The 20,845-nt window shown below is 37.0% G+C and overlaps 1 protein-coding gene across 6 annotated transcripts in view; it reads left to right on the top strand.

Annotated features, from left to right (window-relative positions):
* The window catches only part of ASPH (aspartate beta-hydroxylase), a 120,732-nt gene that overhangs the window by 73,304 nt on the left and 26,583 nt on the right, over positions 1–20,845 (top strand). For all 6 annotated transcript variants that reach the window (XM_072852432.1, XM_072852428.1, XM_072852426.1 and 3 more), the window contains 6 exons: positions 6,329–6,417; positions 8,534–8,620; positions 11,785–11,935; positions 13,001–13,137; positions 18,667–18,765; positions 19,443–19,532. In XM_072852432.1, the coding sequence (XP_072708533.1) occupies positions 6,329–6,417; positions 8,534–8,620; positions 11,785–11,935; positions 13,001–13,137; positions 18,667–18,765; positions 19,443–19,532 (653 nt within the window). The remainder of the gene's footprint in view (positions 1–6,328; positions 6,418–8,533; positions 8,621–11,784; positions 11,936–13,000; positions 13,138–18,666; positions 18,766–19,442; positions 19,533–20,845) is intronic.

Here is a 20,845-nt window from a genome sequence, read left to right on the forward strand (position 1 = left end):
ACTTTGCACCAATTTCTTTGATTTTTTTTCCTAGTGTTTAAATGAAAAAAAGAATAAGTTTTTATTGCAAACTTAGTGTATGTCTTTTCCTCCACAAGAGCGTGTAGTATTAATGGCTAAAATATATTAGTTCACACATGCACATGCTGGTTAATAGTCAGTGAAGAAACGTTTGAGTTTGGCCACTAAATTGCATTATCCATCCCCTGCCCAGGCCCTGGTTGCTGCTGTATCTCCACTTGTCTCAAAGCGGATGGCATATTCTGGTCTAGATCTTTAGACCTGGGTAGGATTTCCTCTGATGCTAATCCTTTGCAGCTCTGAAACTTTCGTGAGATCACATCCTGAAAGAAAGGAATGAACCATTTCCTGAGTCTTTCAGTGTTCACACTATTGGCTTCCAAACAGCCTGCAGTAGTAAGAGTTGTCCATCTAACAGTAATGTCAATGAGTGAGGAGAACAGCCTGGATGGAACTCGGTTCCAGACCCGTGCATGTGGCTGCATGTGCCACTGTGGTGTCCCAACTGCGCTGTATACAATGGTCATCTGTACCGTCAGTGGAGCCTTCAGCTAACCACCTAGTAGGTGTTTACTTCGTGCTGGACTCACTTTTTAGGCTCCATTGACTGTAATGCCTAGATTTCTAAAGATTATAGCAGGGTTTAGGTGTCTACATAGAGAAACCTAAATTTAGTTGCCTAAATTTTAAGATGTCACTGTACTGATGACATTCTCAAGTGATGACTAAATGAATGAACTTTTAGCTAGAGAGCAAAGAGCTATGCCATCAGGTACTGCTGCTGAGCCAGGTAGTTGTATTGCTTTGTGCTCAGGCTGTGATAATTTGCAGGTGATTAACACAACGTTGCATCGTGCATAGAAACAGGTGAAGTGTTTCTTGCAAAGGGATACTTATGTTCTGTTAGCACCATTTGGTATGGGGCACATGTAATTATGTAGCAGAAGAGAGGTTTGGCACCTGCATTCATCTTTCCTTGGGTCACTCTCATGGCTGCTTATTGCCCTAATCGTTTTCTGAAGTATGCAGCAGAGATAGAGAGTAACAGTAGAGTAGATGGGCAGTAACAGGGATTTGGGGCAACGGAGTTTAGGGGAAAAGACCCTTGAAGAAGGGCATGAGCAACAAGTGTGTGGAGGAAGACAGGTATCTAAGAAGAAGTTGGGGATAAATAGGAAAAGCTGGACCAAGGAACAGATTGTGAACAATCTGTAGATTGTAAGTAGTGGAAATGAAAGGGAAGAAATGTGGTAGGGCATCAAGGTTGAGAAGGGATGACAAGAGAAGGAAAGAGAAAGGAGATGAACAGAAGCTTAATGGTCGAGTAGAAGCTGCAGAACGTAAAAGCATGATAGACAAATCAGATAATCTGCAACTGATCCATTTATTTTTGAACTTCAATATTCTGTTGCTGGTATAGGGCTAGGAGGAATCTCAGTCACAATGATGACTGGCACAGCAAGCTTCTGGGAGAATTTCTTTAATTAACAAATGAGAGAATGGAGGTTCCCTGTGTAATTATAGTCTTGGCACTAAAGCGCATTGACATATAGCAGGATATTACAGAAATTGTAGAAAATAAGACTAGGTGGGACCCTGAAGCTTACTTTGTCTATTCTGTTGACCAAAGGCCTTATCAACTGTGTGCATCGTTCCTGGCAGATGCTTATACAACTTGTTCTTTACAAATTTCCAGTAATTAGAATTCCACAACTATCCTCAGCAATCTGTGCTCCTGTGCTTGCTCAGAGATACTATTTCCAGATGTTCAAGCCAAATTTTCTGTTGTAGCAATTTCAAGCCTTTTATTCCTTGCCCTATGGTGATATAGAAAATAATTTATTCTTTTCATCTCTGTAGCTACATTTTACAGAGTGGTATGTACCCCTCTTCCAGTGGCAAACTCTTTAGTACCACCTTTTTCCCCTTTGTTCTTGCTTATTCATATGTAAATGTCCCGTGTGTCCCCCAGACAATTAAAGACAAAATATTTTTAAACCATTCTTCAAAAATAAGTGATTCAATCACCTGTAATAATTTGGTTACTTTTCCTTATTTTTCACATGATGCTCTTGTGGTCTGAAGAGTATCTAGCAGTGCCTTCATTATTTTTCAAAAGGTATTTCCCTGTCCTTTGTAGAAAAAGACTGTCACTGCTTTTGGTGATGACAAAGTGTCTTTCAACATAAAAACATAAAATATGCCTGGTATTTTAGTTTTCATATGCCAAAATAGGTATATAAAATAGCTATTTCATAATCTTTCATTGGATGACATTGCAGGCTATTAAGTTTACTGCACATTTAATACATTACCACTTCCAAAATATTTTCCTTCTTGGCTTTTTTTTTTCCCCCCCTTCTCTTCTGTATCTTAATACAGAAAGGAGATATGAGATTGCTTGTCATCACTCGCCATTGTTTATTCTCCAACAGAAATAACTAGCATGGTGTTTCTTGTAAGACTTCTTCCTAGCTTGCTGCTTTGACAGTGGAAACTGTTTTCTCTGAGGAAGTCTTCAGCAATCCTATGGCAGCAATCTGAGACAGAAAGCCTATCCTTACATCCAAGGCCATTATTGAAAATCAGTGTTATTCTTGCAAGACTGTAGTATGATGTATAAAAGAATTATTACCATTTTAACGCTCAACCAGATTTGGACTACAAATCAGCCTAGCAGTTGTGTGATTGTGCATTACTTCAGCTACATGGTGAAATCTGTAAGTCATGGAAGAGAAATTATATATTTTTTTCCCTCTGAAAACAGATAAGTTAACTTCTTTGTAACATTAAATTTAATATATTGGGTCACATCTGCTAAAAGATTATTACACTAGAAGGAGGCAATGGATAATTTATTAAAATACCCCTGCAGGGAGATAGCAGGCTATCTGGTTAATATAGAGGAATGCTTGATGGTTACACTGAAAGCTCCCCGGTGAATCCTTTAACATAGGAGTAGAATGGGAGATGAAAATGATGGGTCATTATATAATGTTTACTGTGTTATATTGGTGCCTAGCAGCTGAATAATATTTGTGTTAACAGCTCCTTTCCAGCTTTTCATATTGATCTCCTGCTGGTCTAGAGCTGATATATAATTGTACTGAAAATGGGAAGATAATACTTTTTTGTAATGGAAGGTGGCAAAAAGGTTCTTCCAACACATCACCAAAGTCAGATATGAGGGGAAAGATGTCATATCTTTGTGCCACAGACTTGTAAGATTTTCATTCACTCTTTCTTCTGAGCTGTTTCTGTCTCATCTCCTTGTAAACTCAAAGGAATTGTAGAAACAGTGTCCCACAGGCAGTAAGAGTTTCTTGGTGGGTGGGAAAGCTTCTTCGCATTGCCTCGAAGGAACCTGACTGTTTCCATGCTTACCAAGTTTGAGAAGGACCAAATGACTATGTCTTTCCAGGAATACTGAAAGTTAGAAAGCTGACAAACAGCTGTCCTCTATTACTGAATACACAGTTTCTGTGTAACTGGCCAGTCTTAGATAAAGATTTTCATTCATGCCATAGGAACTGAGAATTGACATTTTAGTTGTGGTTTACATCATTTCTTGTATGTACAGCCTCCTACTTCAAGAACAGGAACAAACTGAGTGTTTGGTGGTGATGTCCATCTGGAAGCTCCCCAGATCCTGTACCCAGAGGAACTGACATGCCTCAGTTTTCCTGCTAACAGCAAATGACAATTTCACGTAGCAGCTGTGAGCTCAACCAGCCTAAAAAGTCCTCGGGGACACTTGCTTTTATTGGCTCCTTGGGCTGACGCTTTAGGGTTCATCCACACCTACTGTTGAGCAAGCCAGGCCTTAGAAACAGCAATGGTTTCATGAAAAACTGAGCTGGCATATTTTCAGAAAAGAAAATATAAAACCCACAAAACCCCACAAACCTTTTGCATGTTATGGATTGTTCTTTTCAGGCCCAGTGACATTATGTCAGAAACTTCTGTCCATACCTGTTAGTCACTGGGGACTCAAGGTCTGCGGTGGAGGGATCCTTGCTCTCATGGTGAGAGCTGGTTCTGTGAGTTCTGCTGGATACAAGGGGTATGAACACTTGGAACAGAGCCAGTGCTGTGCTCCTTAATCATTATCATCATTAACTACAAGAAAATGCATTAAATACATTACTTTCCTGTGAAGTGGTTAATATTAAAGTAAGACATTGCAAGACTGGAATCAGCCATGTACTGAAATGCATTTCTACTATATTATCTATTGGGAATAAACAAAAGACATGAAAACCATTTATATTATTATATTAAAAAAAAAAAAAAGTATGTCTTTGGTCAGTTCAGTTCCATGATAACTACATTCCTTAAGTGCATTATTGTGTGGTTGATTTAAAGTCATAGGATACAATGAAACCCTGAAGTGTTTAGTAGAGCAAAACCAATATATTGAAGTATACTATTTGGTGGTTTATCCTGAAAAAGGAGTAAACTCTTGTACGTCAGACAGTTTTTTCCTTCTTACCTTCTTGGTAGCTAATGCCTTGGAAAATTGCAGTCACTTCTATTATAAGAAAGATCAACAGGGATATAATAATCCTAATGCGCTGCTTCTTTAGTACCTTTCCTTTATAGATCTTAAGACATTTTTATATTTAAAGCTTCATACAACCTTTGTGAATAAGTAAATGGAATTTAGTAGGATAGCTTCAATCCTCCTTAAATTCTATTCCTCCCCCACCCCTGAAAGCAATAACATCTATTTAACAGTGCATACCCATGCTGCAGAATAGTTTATAAAGGTAACGTGAGAAAAACTCTCTCCATGCAGATCTGTCCGAGCTCAGTGTTGAACATGACAGTAAAAGTCTTACACAGAAAGAATCAAAGGTGGTCAAGTTTTTTTTTATCTTGTACAGAAGCAGCTCAGACTCATGAGGCCCTCTAATGCTTGGACAGGGTTAGGATTGGTTTAGCATTAACTAAGGCATTGGTCTTTCTCCGAGGTTTAACATAGATGAAGTGGTTTGTCTGCCTAAAGCTATGTGTAGGATCGGAGTCTCAGAGAGAAAGTATCATTTAATGAATCATGAGCACAGCTTCCAGTAGAATATGATGGCTCTTGTCATCCCTGAACAGTGCACCTGAGGACTTGGGAAGCAGAATAAAACACGACTAGTTACAATACCTTGTAGCAGTTATCCAAAATACTTCCTACAGCATTGCAGCAATCTTGGGAGGTTAAGCTGTGTGGTGTTTGGGTTTAGCTTTACGCATACCAGTTACGGCATTCCCTGTTTAAACTTCTACAAAGAAAATAATAATTTTATTTCTTTTTGTGCTATTAATGACTTACAGTCCATGGAGGGGAAAAACAGTAATGCATAGTTTAAGTAAAAATATGTGCTACTAATTACAGATATACATAACTAGTAGTTACTTGTGCCAGCCAATATATATTTCCCTTACTTGTGTCAGAAAAGGGGTTTTTTTTAAATTAAGTTAAGTACAAAAGCAAAGTTTAGCTATAGCAAATGTAGAGAAAAGCATTTATCTGCTGTCATATCCTTCAGTAGTATATTTGCAATTTTTTACCATCTAGTATACTTAATGCAACCAAATAGACATTGTTTAAGAGTGAACTGCTATGTAGTAAATAGCTGTTTAAACTGACACAATTTACTTCAATTTGCTTCAAATGCAATTTACTTTACTCAATTTACTTCAGGGCTGGTTTGCTACACACTGCTGCTGCTCTGCTACTGTGTGGTAGCTTGCTAAGCTGTGGAAACTTGATCACTTAAAGAGGTCTTGATCAGACATTTCAGTCTTGAACCCGTTTTCAGCCGGAAGTTGGACTACATGACTTTTTGAGTCCTTCCTACCCTGAGTAACTATGATTTCTATCAACTTTTCTAATTGTTTTAGACAAAGAAGTAGACATATATAGGCACAACTTTAGAAATTATTAACATGTTCTGGTGATGATATTTTTCATAATACCATATAAATTTGGAAAAAATAATAGTTCTTTCTGTTCTTCCATGTCACATGAAACATTTGGAAAAAAATCCTTGACTATATGAGATGAAAAATGCTTTATCAAAAACTTGACTGCAAAGTTATTCAGTTTGAATGACTGAAGATTGCTTTTTCATACAGGAGTTTGTGATTGTAATAAGTAAGAAATCAATTTCTTTTCAGTGTATTTTGAAACTGCCTTATTTGAAAGTCGTACACTTTACCAGCACAGTACTAGTCTCTAGTTAAAGGTTATGCCAAACAATTGCTGTGAAATGCGAAAGAAGTAATGAACTGTGTGCTTTTAAATCTTTTCCAGCTAAAAAGAAGAAGAAGCCGAAGCTCTTAAACAAGTTTGATAAGACCATTAAAGCTGAACTAGATGCTGCAGAAAAATTACGTAAAAAAGTAAGTTTTGAACATTTCCCTCAGGACTGTAAATAGTGGACAAAAATGAATACAATAAAAATTAACACAGAAAAAGGGAAAATTGCTTTTAGATTACTTCCTGTGAAATTAACTTATTAAAATTAAATATTCAGTGCATGTTTGTCCTTCAAGGTCCATTTCTGTTGGATAGTTTATCTTAAATTTTTTAAAGTCATGAGTGTATGTCTGTTCACGTGTGTTTGCTCACCTTTAACCTTGAAAATATTTAGCTTAACTGTTGAATTCCTATCATCAAAAAACTGCCTAAATTAATCACACAGAACAGGGTTAGATCTGTCCTATCACTGTTGTCCATTTGAGTACTGAAGTCAATTATTATCAGAGCACTTAGATAATAAAAGTGTGTTAACATGGATCTCTCAGTAAGTCTTCATATGCTTCGTGAGCATTAGGTGCAAATCTTTGTAGTAGGTGTTGTTTCTGCTGGAATTCTGTGTGTCCCCCATGTGTGTCCCATGAGTGTCTGCTCCCGTACAGCTGCTTACAGCACGAAGCAGATGTTCCTGCTTCTCACCAGTGGCAGCAAGACCTTAACATCAATCAATCAGTTTTGGTAGTTTTGAATTTAATAACTTGACTGTGAAAAACAAACAAAAAAACCCCATGAATAAACAAAAACTCTTCCGTCATCTCCTCTGATAACTTCCAATTTTATTTTATTTGAATGTTTCAGAAAACAAGACCTTTGGAGAGGTGTCCCTTTTCCAGATGTGAGATTAAATAGTGAAGCAAGACTATGTGACTGTTAGAAATGAAAGACCTTAAGTCTTTTGGGTGTAAATCTTGTAAAAACTCTGGTATGCCTCACAGACAGTCCTAGCACATGGAGAACAACTGCAGGTCTTTGTTCTACCCTGCATTTGAGATGACTGAGCAATGAGATACACTATTTTCAGTACAGTACAATAAAAACCATTTTAGTCACTGCAGGTGTGGGATTATTCTTGATTTTCAGAAGACTGACTGTGCAGATTTAGCTTTACATTGCCACCTATGCAGCCCCAGAGTTCCTGTAGGTCTATGATGGACGGGGCTGAAGGGGTACTACATAGAGAGCACTAACCTTAGGCTGCCTCTGCCACTGCTCTTCACTAGGAGCCTTGTTTACATGTTAGAATACAAAAATAAAAAGCATTTTCATGCTTATTGTTACTTAAACAATTGGTTGATCAGAGAAGGGCATGACAGAAACTTTTGATGAGCCTATAGAGTCAGTTGGCTGACTTTTCCTGCCTGTGTCTCTTGGTGAGTTGCAGACAATCATGCTTGTCTTGTAGGAAGCAGGATAAATTTAGTAACAAATCAGACATATGTAATATTTGAAGACAGCAAGACAGTTGTGTATAACAATCCCTCATATTTATAAAGCTGTAAGAGTTGGAAGTGGCAGCCAAGATCTGATGCCAAATTTTGCTGAGCAGTGCTCAGCTCCTATTTAACAGTGCAGCTCAACTTCCATCCTTACTTGCTAGTCAGCATCAATCATGAGAATACCATAGTTACATTTGGACTTTGTACAGGACAGGGAAGAGACACAAAGCACATGTGAGGTGTCCTGAGGGACATCGTTATTCTAAACATTTTGAAGAAACAGCCATACACTAAGGATAAGTCCTAGTATTTCCCCAAGAAGAACCATGGTTATGATACTGCTGGTCATGTGAGGTATGCAGGAAGGAAACTTCTAGATATGTACAGAACTTGCTTTCTGTTCTCTGTTACATTCAGTTTGGATTTTGTTATTAGCAATAGAACCTTTATGTTTTGATATAGACAGGTCATTGTTATCTCAGCATTTTTTCCAGTCGACAAAGGGAAAGTGAGTAAAATAAAAACAAAGCTATTAATTTTAACCATCAAAAGTGGATAATATTGTTTCATAAATAATGACAATGAATTTCTCTTAAATTAGAAGGCAATCCCAACAAAAATATGAGTGAAAACTGTTGACTCAGTCTGCATTTGTTTTGTTTTGGTTTTGTTTTTTAATTGTGGAAACTAATGTGTTATTAGGTCATGCATCCTTCAGCATTTTTATTAGATAGAATTGCTGATAAATGTCTGTACCTTTCAGGGAAAAGTTGAAGAAGCTCTAAGGGCCTTTGAAGCATTAGTGAGTCAATATCCACAGAGTCCTCGAGCAAGATACGGGAAAGCACAGGTACTAAAAAAAAGCCATAAATGTTCAAAAAGATAAAATAAACCTTTTTTAACAACAGAGTTCTAAACCCCAGTCAGACTTCATTTATAATTTTATGGATGTTTCCTAAGGAAAAAAACAATTATGTGGTCTGTCATATTGTATCTGTTTCAGTCCTCTGTCCTTCCCCAATTACTTTGGGAGCTTTTGTCTAACTTTAGTCTAGTGGGAAGTATTGTAAATAACACAAAAATAAGATTCATCCTGTAGATGTCATGAAAACTGTTTGATGAACGGTAAGAGATAAATCCTAACTAATGTCCTAGTACAGGAACAACAGGCAGAACTTAGTTGTTACATACCATTTGCTGCAGCTGGTAAATCAACACAGCAGTCAGCTCTGAGCTAAATGATGCTTTTTTCTTAGGGGGAATATGGAAGGGGATTTGGAGTTTTTACAGAGAGAGTGTTAAAGGATAAAGAACCCAAATTCGTAGGCAAGGAGACTTAATTAGCCTTTTCTTGTGGGGTGAGTTCTGTTTCAGGTGTTCTCATCCAAAAAAAGAGAAAGCATTGGAAAATAAGCTCTGCATTCATAATACTTTTGAGCCATGTTGGGATGCCTCAGAAGATAATACTACTTGTATTTTCATAAATAGTAGGATAATCCCACTGCACTAGGCGTTATAAAAGACTGCTTGCACTCCTGTTCATCAAGATGAGCAAAGTGAAACCCTCACCGTAGAAGGGAATTGTGTTGTTATACAATTAATGAGGCACTTGGATTCGAGTCACAACCAGTTTTCGCTTGGTTAATAATAGTCATGCTAAAACCAAAGCCATGATTATCCAAAAAAACTATCGCACAAGCACTCGATACACAGCAGACCAAATACTTCAGTGCTCTGTGTGAGGGATAGTCTGCTGAACTATTTGCCTTCTTACGGTAGGAGACCACTTCGGTTCATATATGTGATGGATGTAAATCTGTTGACTTACGCTCTTAATATTTACCTTTTTTATGAATCTACTCATTATATCTAAGAGAATATGCTTCCTGCCTCCTCATTAGCTCACTGCTTTTAGGGAGGAGGGTAGATCATTGAAGCCAGCTGTGAAGCTTATTCTCATTCAGAATTCCCCCCAGTGACAAAACTTCATTTGTCCCTTTACAACAATTTGTAGTTACAACCTACTACTTTAGTAATGCTTAAAAGGTCCTACAGACCATGTTCTGAAGTCATAATTAGCATACACTTTCTGGGAATATATAAAAACAACTATAAATTCATTTCTATTTTCAGTAGCCTTTGTAGGCTCATACAAGTCTTTTTACTGAACACTCATGTTAACATGACCAATGACAATTTATTGAATCCAGTATGTGTAAGTTGAAGCTGTTTGAAGGAATGGGAATATCATGGGCTTCACCGACAGATGGATTATTCTTAGGATTTACATTGTAACACCGTATTACTTTTAAATGGGTATTTATACCAACACAACACATTCAAATTTGCTATCTCTCATCACTAACTAAAGGTAAAACTGCAGACAAGGGTAAGGGTAAAGGCCAGGAATACACCACAAGAGTTCACTTTTCCATTTCTATGAACCGTGAACCAACATTACATGCTAATTTTGTAGGTTCAGTTTCTAATAAGACATGAGGATTCGTTTTTCTGGATCTCTTAATAGCTTTAAAAGGCAACTGTTTCCCCCCAAATTCTGCAAAACATTTCATAATTTGAAGTGTTTTTCAGAAATCTGAGCAATTCCTGATTTGATTTCTGGAGCTAAATTTAGGCCAGATGAAAAATATTCTACAGAAATTGTTAACATCTTTAAGGCTGAAAAGAACCGTAGATAGATCTTAAACTTCCTTATATTATTTATAGTGTCTGTACTGGTGAATTTATGCAGATTTTATGCTGACAATTTTTGCCTCTTACTTATGTATCTTTTACTATTCTTTGCCCTGCAATTCCCTCAAAAAAAGGAAAAGCAAATTCCTAGTGAATGCACATCAGAAAAATAATTTCTTAAAACTGATTTCTGAAGTTATCTCTGAAACTGGCTGATCAACTGCTTGGCTGAGTGACCGTATTGTTTGGTATTTCCCATACTCAATTTCAAAGTAATCCAAGGAAAAAAAAATAGAGGAGTGCAAAGTGCAAAGTGCGAAGTGCAAAAAGATTCCAGATATTAACTACTTACTACAGCATATGCAGCTAGCACAGTTGAAGCTGTTTCAATTAATGTGTTTGATTGATACAACAGTGAATTTAGATAGACCAATAAGAGCTTCTGCACCAGCAACGCTTGCGATGAACCTACACCTTGCTCTGCTAATTGACTTAAGAACATAAACCAATAAAAATAAAGTATTTGGGAAGAATGCATTAAACACATGAAAATGCATGCATTTGTGTAAACAATTCAAAGTAATGCTTTAGAAATTCAGCATTTGAGATATATAGTAATCTTTTTTTCAGCTGTGGAAACAAATTATGAATGTGCCATACCACAGGTGAAATCAGTAGTAGCTTCCATTGGCTTCACTGAAGCTGTAATTTCACAGTAGAGATCTCATATATCCTTTGGTCTGCTCCTGAGCTTGATGAATGAATTTAAGTTCTAAAGAGTTGTCGGGTAGATATTCTATCAACATATGCAAGAGCAAAGCCAATTCCTAATTATTTTTACAAGAACAAGTGTAAATAAATTTCTGTCAGAATATGTGAAAGCAATGTTTGTTGGTGTGTTTTGATCCATGTATTACTGCCAGTGTGAGGCTTAGTATACAAATAATCTGTAGGCAACGATTTACATGTCTTCCATATTATTAAAACAGATTGCTTCATTTGTTTTCGAAAGCAGAAATTATGACTTCTACAAATATGAACCAAAAATATGTTAATGTATTTTTTAGGTTCAAATTTTCTCGTATGTATGCTTTCAAACAGTTTGCAGGAAACAAGAATTAACAGTAACTTTAATCTGCCTTATCATAAAGCACAACCAAATAAGTTTTCCATTGTTATGCCAAAATTATATAGATTAAAGATAATTCTAAAATTATTCCCATAGTCTAACAATTGCATAGTTTGCCTTTTAAGACAACAAAGTTATTTTTAAGAGTAATGGATTATTATGTGTTCTAATGGTTTTGTGATTCTTTCTAGTCTGAAGATGACTTAGCTGAGAAGATGAGAAGTAATGAGATGCTGCAAAAAGCCATCAATACCTATGATGAGGTGGTTAGTCTGCCAAATGTCCCTTCAGATCTGATAAAACTGAGCTTGAAACGAGAAGCAGACAGGCAGCAGTTTCTTGGTAAGATTTGAGGACAGTGTAAAAATTATGGAAGTTGTGTGAGCCAGACTTTCAAAAGATCACTAAGGAGTTAAAAGCACCAATTCCATTGAATTTTCGGTAGGACTTGTGTTCCTAATCTCTTAAATGCTTATGAAAAATATTTTAAAATTTTTCAAAATTTTTCTAGGGAACTAGTACATATAATTGCTTGTATGGCAATAGTGCCTGTAGACAGCAGTGCACTAGGTGCTATGAGAAGCTGTGATGGTAGGTGGTCAAAAAATACTTTTATTGACAGAGAAAGAAGAAAATGTTCCTCTTTTTGTACTGAAGCCTAGGGAAATCATGAGGAAATTAATGGCATGCACAGAGTAAACATACCCAGAATAAACTTTTAGTAAACGTAGAGAAGAATGGAATTGAACTCAGGGGTAACATCTGAAAGTTTAGATCTCAATTCTGTGATATACAAGAAATGCTGATTAGAATATGAGGCATAGTCAGCTTTGGTGGAGAAAAGAGTTCTGTTCCCATGGGTTGGATTTTAATATCAACTTGTTTTGATCTTGCTGTTCCTCAGCAAGACCTCATCTAAGAAGTCAAGGAACGTACTTAATTTTAAGCACATAAAGCATGATTACTTTCATAATGGAAATATAGTGGAACTGTTGCTTAATGCTAGAAATGCATTTAATTACTTAATCAATTAAGACTAAATTTATTTTGATATGTTTACTGAGTTTTGTCAAGCACTTTGACATCTGTGTATGAAAGAGCAACCAAAGCTTAAATAATGTTGTTACTGCTACACTGTGAACAGTTCTCCACTAGAGGCTACCATAACACTGCATGATACGCATTTGCAGCGATTTCCTGAAATATTCCTTGTACTGCTACAGCCCCATTGACAACCAAGCAGCTGAGTATACTCCTATGCACAAGTTTTTTTCAAGTTCTGCTTCTTGATTGTTAGTGAAAGTGGAACACCTGGCTCTGATTTGTGTTTTCTTACATGTTGTGTGAGCGTCTTACTACTGTTACTCATATCTGTATTTGTAATTAACTCTTGTTCAATCAAATTAGGTCGCATGAGAGGTTCCCTGGTTACTCTCCAGAAATTAGTTCATCTGTTTCCCAGTGATACTTCATTCAAGAATGACCTTGGTGTTGGTTACCTCTTGATAGGGGATAACAGCAATGCCAAAAAAGTATATGAAGAGGTGAGTTTCCATTCCAGCCAAGGAAAAATATTATTTTCACTCATGTGTTCATTCTAAAGATAGCTTGCTTTTAACTTTTTTAGTTGTTACAAATTTTGCATATCTGTTTTTGAAGGGTTAATAAAGACAATTTTTTTTTCTAGTGCAGTCCTTAATCATCTTCTAATTTTAATTCAGATTTCCTGATACTGTCATGCTAAATGTTTTTCCTCATAGACAGAGAAATGCAGATTTTTTCATATGCTTAATAATATTTGATTTCTTATACCTTCTGGTAGCCAGGTTTGGAATATATTGACAACACATAAAGATGTAATGCATAGTATAAAAAAAGATGTCTTATCTGCAAGACATGGAGAGCAGAAGTAAGCCTGTTTCTTTACAGGAACACCGTCTCTAACTGTGTGATAAAGTAGTTCAGTACTCACAGACCTATTTAACCTTTGGTTTTTCATGACTGTTGTAGGCAACCTAAATTCTGTTTTTCTTTCATGATGCTTATAGTGTGGACAGTTCATTGGATTTATATTCCTATCTTATACTATAGTTAACAGGCTGGGGAAACTTCACTGCCAGGAAGGGCCGCTCTGCTCCTGTGATCTAGAAACCCCATTAACATCTGGAAACTCTCTGACAGATGCGGAGCTTGACATCACTGGTAGAGCACAAGCTGTCAGCACCTGATCAGAGATGGTCTTGTTGATGTTGGCACACTTGTTGCAGTGCTTGTTTAGTACAGGTGTAGTACGGTAATTGGCTGGTTATGTAGACTGAGGACGAGTCAGCATGATTAGTAGCACCTCCTGAGAATAAAGGCCCAGTTTTCCATCCCCCACACCTAGGAGTCTGAGGAGATTCTCATCTCAGGTGGTTTCTCAAAGAGAAGGAGGACATTCAACCACATGGTTGGAAGCAGGAGCCAAACCCTGATAATACCATTTTTTTTCTCAAGCTCCTCTAGCAGTCTCAGATGCTGCCAGAATAATGTTTGCTTTGCTACTTTGGCTTCTTTGTAGGTCCCTCCATAAAACATTTCTGTTCAATAATTTTTGGCCTGCTGTCAAAATTTCTCAGAGGATTGGAAACATTAGCTTTTAAAGATAGAATATATTAACCGAACCTCCTTCACAAGCTGCAAGGAACTTGAAAAAACTGAAACATACTCCTTTTGGGCAAGATTTTCCTTTGCAATTTTTCAGTATTTTGCTGCAAACAATATAGATGTTAGAATTTCTCTATATCAATAATCACAGGATTTTGTATAAATGGAAGAAGGTAATGAGTTTGCTATATAATTACTTTGATATTGAGTTTGATATACTTCAGGAGAAGTGTATACTGCTCTGATTAAGAACAGATATGCAAAATAAGAACAGGTCTGCTTTTAATATATTGTTTTCCATGCTTCCATAGACTTTATCCAGTATAATTACCATGTTTTGCAGTCCACTAAACACTGAAATAGATAGTGATGTTCTGTCCTTGTAAAAGAGCAACAAAGAAATACCTTCTAAAAGGAGATGGATTTATTATTTTTAAAAATCGTGTGCGTTTTGTCCATATTCCGGCTATTCCTTAGGTTGAATTCCAACACATTAATGTACTTTTTTTTTTCTTTGTTGTAATTCAGGATAAATTTACATGAAGAATGTTAACAAAGGAAATATAGCCAAAAAAACAGGCAGAAGCTCACGTGTACCTGCTTTTATTCTTGGTTATACTGAAGGCTTCTTACATGATTTTGGACAGATTGCTTAGTGGCCATATGGTCTACTTGAGTGCTTCGCTCAGCTGTTGCAATACATATTTAGAAAGTGATTGGCATATGGTTTGGAGCTCCTACCATAGGTTCTCAGGCTCTGTATAGTCAATAAAGAGAGGGGCAAACTGTGAAGAGTGGTTCTGGGAGCCTTCAGGAGACACCTTACTCTTCCCATGATTTTTGAGAAACCTGGGAAACTTCTGTAGTATGCTTAAATCCTCCTTCTCGCTAATGTAGGACAAATTACTCATTTGACACAAAGCATAAGACAGCACAGACAAGAGTATGAACTCAGTACTGCACAGTAGATGCCTCCAATATTTATGAATCCTGGGTTCTGGTTCCCACTGTAAGGTTGTTCATACATTTTATTCAAGTATTCTCTAATGTAGAAGGCATGGGCATCTAGGAAGAGAGAGCAGAGCTCAGGACTCATCCTCAAGAGAACATATGCCTTGTTCGACTAAAGGCTCAGCTTCTTGCTGATTCCCCTCTGGGTCCCATTCTTTTCTTTGTGGTTGTCTAACTTCTTGTGTATGTAGTACTTGTTTCTGCTCCTCAGGCAAGTTCCCAAGTAGTTGAACACTCTTCTGTGCAGGAGAATCTAGACTCCAAATTTCCCATTTCCTGGGAATCCGCTAGATTCTTGGGCAAAAGGTACCCATGTCCTCCTTTGCTTCCTGCTATAACATTCTGATCTTAATTCAGTGTTATCAGTCTGTGTTAGGCACGGGCTGAGCACACACAACCAGCTGGACCCTTCACAGGCACTGTCCCCTACACTGGGATTACAGTATATACCATTTCAGACCAGACTAACTGCAGCTGGCATCATCTCCAAGGAATTGAATAGATGCCCAAGGAATGAAAACTTGCTGCTTTACATTTAATAGCCAGTTCACTTATTTTCCATTCAATTCTTATTTTCCATTCCAAATTTGTTATGTCTTAGCAGCTGTTGAAGTGTTATACTCACATTTTTATTTCAAAAGTTTTAAATATGATATGTTTCTTCTTTTAGCTATGGAAGTGATATGTATAAACACTGAACTTCAGATCAAGAGTTTTGTACTTACAGCTGTAGTGTGGTATAGTCTAACTGACACAAAATACACTTTTCTAATATGCATTTGCCAGACTTTGTGCTGAGCCACCAATGGAAAATGGTGTCCAACTGGAGAGGATTTCAGTTTTGCCTCTAATATTAAAGCATTTTTGTTTTGAACAGTACACTTAGGGACACAGAAACATAACATTAAAGGTAGTCCTAGTAGAATTCAGAGCTATTTTTATTTTCAAAGAAAACATAATGTTAAAAGTAGTCCTAGTAGAATTTAGAGCTATTTTTGTTTTCAAAGGTCTACAGATTATGATCAAATACAGTGGAAGAGAACTTTATAAGACCAGTTACTCTGCTAATAGCACTTTTTCTGCCTGCCATGCTGAGGCATGTCTGCATGGCTCAGTGCAGCATTACACAGACATGCATGAGCCAGCTCTGATTGAGCTATCTCAGGTACCAAAAGCAGAATATCCACATTAACGCAGTACTCTGCCCTGGCTAATTAGCTATTGATAGCCCCAGAGGTTAATTTCTATATTAATGATTACTATTTAATGGGCTATGAACAGTTTAGTAAAACTTTTTTCTAAACATAATTAATATTGCACGCAACAACAGCAACAGAGTAATACAATTTACATTAAATACTTCCAGTGTAATTTCTGCTGATTGTATATCTTCACTTCTCTTTCGGGGCTCTGAATATAGATCATGCCTTAATGCAACCCAGCATAGTTTAAATGAACTGTAATACAAAAAATTCTGTCCTAACTAATCGGATAGCTTTATCCTATAGTTAAAGGAACTGTAACAAAATTATATGACTAATAAGTATTTCTGTCAGTCATTTTATTTCACCCTGCAGGTCCAGATTCTTGGATCAAAATGATTATACACAGAATGCTGTAGTCAAAAAGCATAAGTTGCGTAAGGTGGTAGCATATTGTTATACTAGGGATCAAGCTCATCATTACTCTAGTGAATTGCCAAGTTCACTTTTTGTTAATGATGTGCCATGTTATGGACTTCAGACAGATTCTCAAATTGATTGTTCCTTCGTAGTAGCTATTTTCTGCAAAAAGAAGTAGATTGCTGCTATTTTAACTCATAACATTTTATACCCATGTTGCACTGATTTTGTTTTTTCTCAGATGTAGTTTGTATGTAACAAGGTTTGAGAAAGCAGAGAAACTGGCCCAGAGGACTTGTTATGGTTTTGCTTGTAATTATTTTGATTGAAAAATTAGGTTAGACAGTGACTGGAAAAGGCAGAGGGAAATTACTGTAATGTATGCAGACATTTTATCCATGGCATAAGTTTAGTAGCTTCAAAAATGGATTTAGGCAAGAGAAATTGCTCATCTGTCCATTGTTTTGTATTTAGGGACTGTGCTAGACATTCAGCAGGTGTCAGCCTCTGTAATTGCACTGGCTCCCAGGCACTTGCGATGATCCTCACAGTCTTAGGATCTGTGCTGATAAGACTGTCCACCCTTATTTTAATGAGAGAAGAGGTGTAACAACAGATTAACTTGACCATGTAATTGAGCTACAAATGATATTGAATATCTACATCATAGAAACATGGAGCTGGAAAGTAGATCAAGACATTCTCTAATTTTCCCCTTGGCTGGGGCAGAACAAATGCACTTAAATTATCTTAGTAATGTTGGGGGTACATGTTTCAGAACTCATGCCAGCCAGCTTCACACCTCCTTTCCCTGAAACACTCCCCTGTACAGTGATCCTTTCCTACAGCTGTCCCTGAATTTGCGAATCTTTCTCTTGCACAGTCCCCATGAAATACACATCTCTGGATATTTGCCTATGGGTTTTCCTTTCCTGCAAAATTAAGTCAGGTTATAACTCAGACATTGTCTGAATCTTGTTCAGGATACAAAATCTTTTAGCTTAATTCAGCATGCTAGGTCTTGGTCTTGGTCGAAGAGTGCAGCACACAACTATACAAGAATAATTTCTCCATCACCCTCTAGTGTGAAAGCACATTGAATCACTGCTGCATTAGACCTTGCATTACCATCTGATAGCTTTCTCTTGGCCAAGCAAGTGTAAGCTCTTCCAGAGTGCTCCAGTTCACTGTAGTGCTGAGAATGCCCTTTGTGTTCCCAGGGTTTGCGCAGTCCCATCACATGATGCAACCGTTATTTTACAGCATCTTTCTAAATTGTACTCACTGTGCTTCGCAGCGTAGTATATTTTCTCTTGCCAAGACTAGTTTGCCACCAGTATAAACCTATCTAATTTTAGACTATTTCAGGTATACTTCTACACTATGCTTCCCGTGATTGTGCTGTAGACTTGGTCAAAAGCAGCTGCTTTCCTTCAGATTAGTCAAACCTGGGATAGGTAACTTAAGTGTTAATGAATGGTGTTAATTCTGTAATGTAACATGCTGTAACTCAAGAGAGAGGGTGGAGAAAGATGGACAACAAAAAATAATACAATTCAGAGATTCTGGTTGGAATAATTTTACTTCTGAGATTTTCAAGTTTGGCTTGTAATAGATTTTTCTGGAGAAGCACAAAAGTGAATGGGAAAAAGAAAGTACAGCAAAGCCAAGAATTTATCTGAGAGTCAGTGATGGAAGAAAATGTCATCGCATCATTAAATAGTAGTATGTGCACAGGTTTGTTACTTTGCATAGATCCATACATGAGTATTTAATTCATTTGCTCTCCAACAGGTTCTAAGCCTGGCTCCAAATGATGGCTTTGCCAAAGTACATTATGGCTTTATCCTGAAGGCAGAAAATAAGATAGCAGAGAGCATACCCTATCTAAAGGTATTTTTCTTTTCTCACCTACAGTACATACTTTACCTGTAAAAAATAAAACTGGAATGTATAAAACATGTCAAGGTAGAAGCATACTAACCACAAATCACAGTTTAAGCTACGTTTTGGAGTTATATTGCTATATCACTGCCTATGAACTGGAACAAGCTTGTACATTGAGACTCATCAATTCTTAAATGTCAAGTATTTGTTTTATTAGTGGTTAACCCTAAGTACACATCTGTGAGTCTCAAATTGTTTTGAGTTTGGCAGTATGCTACAAACTTAAGGTTCTTGAAAAATCCAGAGAGGGCTTGCTTATGCTTCTGAGTGTTTGGGAAGAACTACCACAAAATAAAACCTTAATCCAGCTGTCTAAAATGCTTGTGTATATGTATATATGGTCAGGGGCAAGTGTCCATCTCTGAATACACCTCTGTCTTGGAGGGACTGAGGAGAGAGGCCATGGCATTCGGAAAACTGATAACATTTCTCAGTTGTTTTTTTTTTACTGAAGTATTGTACTCATTCAACCTAAGTTCCGGGTTACTGTGGTGGTTATATTTTCTAGCCAATTTCATAGATTGTCTCTTGCATAGAATCGGCAGCCTGTTTACGGCAGTCAAATGAACTCTTTTAGAAGTCCTATTGAAGTTTCTCTTATACCTTTTTTTTTATTTTTTCAGGAAGGACTAGAGTCTGGTGACCCCGGCACAAATGATGGACGCTTTTATTTTCATCTGGGTGATGCCTTGCAGAGAATGGGAGACAAAGAGGTACGCATTTAACGTGTTCTTGCTTTAAAGTCTAAACCTCTGATGGACTGCAGAATCCAGAAAAACCTTTAAGCACGGGCTCAGTGTTGAAAACGAGTAGTCCTATTGCAGTAACAATCCAGCATATGTGTGTAGAGGTCAAGACGAGCAACAGCAAAAAATCTGCCATTGGTGTAACAATACAATCTCTTAGCATCCCTTGCTTTAGAACTAACCTAAACTTTTGAAGCTTGCATGGGGCGGTTTGAACTGAGGGACCAAACATTTTTCAAAAATTCAATGAAGGTGTTTTTAGAGTCTGTTTTCTTCTCCTACCACTTACAACAAAGATTTTAACCAGAGTTTAAAAAAAAACAGTTACATGTATATCACTGTATAGAAGTTCTCTCATACCTCTGATATAACAGTGTTTTTTAAACCTGCCTTCTTTCCCAAAGTGACCTTGAGCACCAATGAGTACGTGATAAAAGACCACCATGTGTGGTCAGTCTGGAAGACTGAATGTGTGGGCTGAGTTATGGTATTTGTTCAGTAATTAAAGTAGCAAACAGATGAGAAAAGCAGACATTTCTGCAACAAATCTGTTGCATGCCCAACAAAAGCGAACATATGCAACTGAAAACCGTAAGAGTTTCCAATTTGTTAATTTAAAACCAAATTTAATGTAAAATCCAAATTGAAATGTGCGAATTAGCCCTATAGCCATGGGAGGGGAGCAAAGGGCTTTTGTTGAAGGCTGTTATTAGTAATGAACTTTACTATGGGCATGAACTTAAAAACAAACAAAAAAACAAACCTAAAAACCCTGTTCAGGTTCCTGGATGGGAAATGTGAAAAGAATAAGAATAAAAAGGCATAGTGGAACTGCTTTTTAATAGTTATCTAGTAATAGGTCTGAAATATTGATCCCTAAAATACTGTAAAGAATGCTGACTTCTTTAATATCTTGGCCCAGTAGGTAGGCAGTTCTCCAATATGAACTATAGGCAGATGGACTATAATGAAACCTATGTTAGTGATCTTTCTTAAGCCTAGTTCATCAGGTTAATCTTCTTTTTTTATAAAACATGGAACTTTTATTACAATACCTTATATATACATTGAAATGTAGTAATATCTGTATTTTTAAGTTAGATTGCCTTCTCTGAAAGTACAATAAAATATTCTTCCAATGAAGTTTTTTGAATTTAAAAGTTCATTTACAAGTGAGAATGTCGGCCTCATTCTATATGTAAACACACACACGTGCACATGCACACACAGCGTCTGCTTGTGTGCGTGCTGTCTCTCTGTCTGACTCTGTCTGTCTGTCC

This window comes from Ciconia boyciana, chromosome 2 (genome assembly GCF_034638445.1).
Source record: "Ciconia boyciana chromosome 2, ASM3463844v1, whole genome shotgun sequence".
NCBI classification, from domain to species: Eukaryota; Metazoa; Chordata; class Aves; order Ciconiiformes; family Ciconiidae; genus Ciconia; species Ciconia boyciana.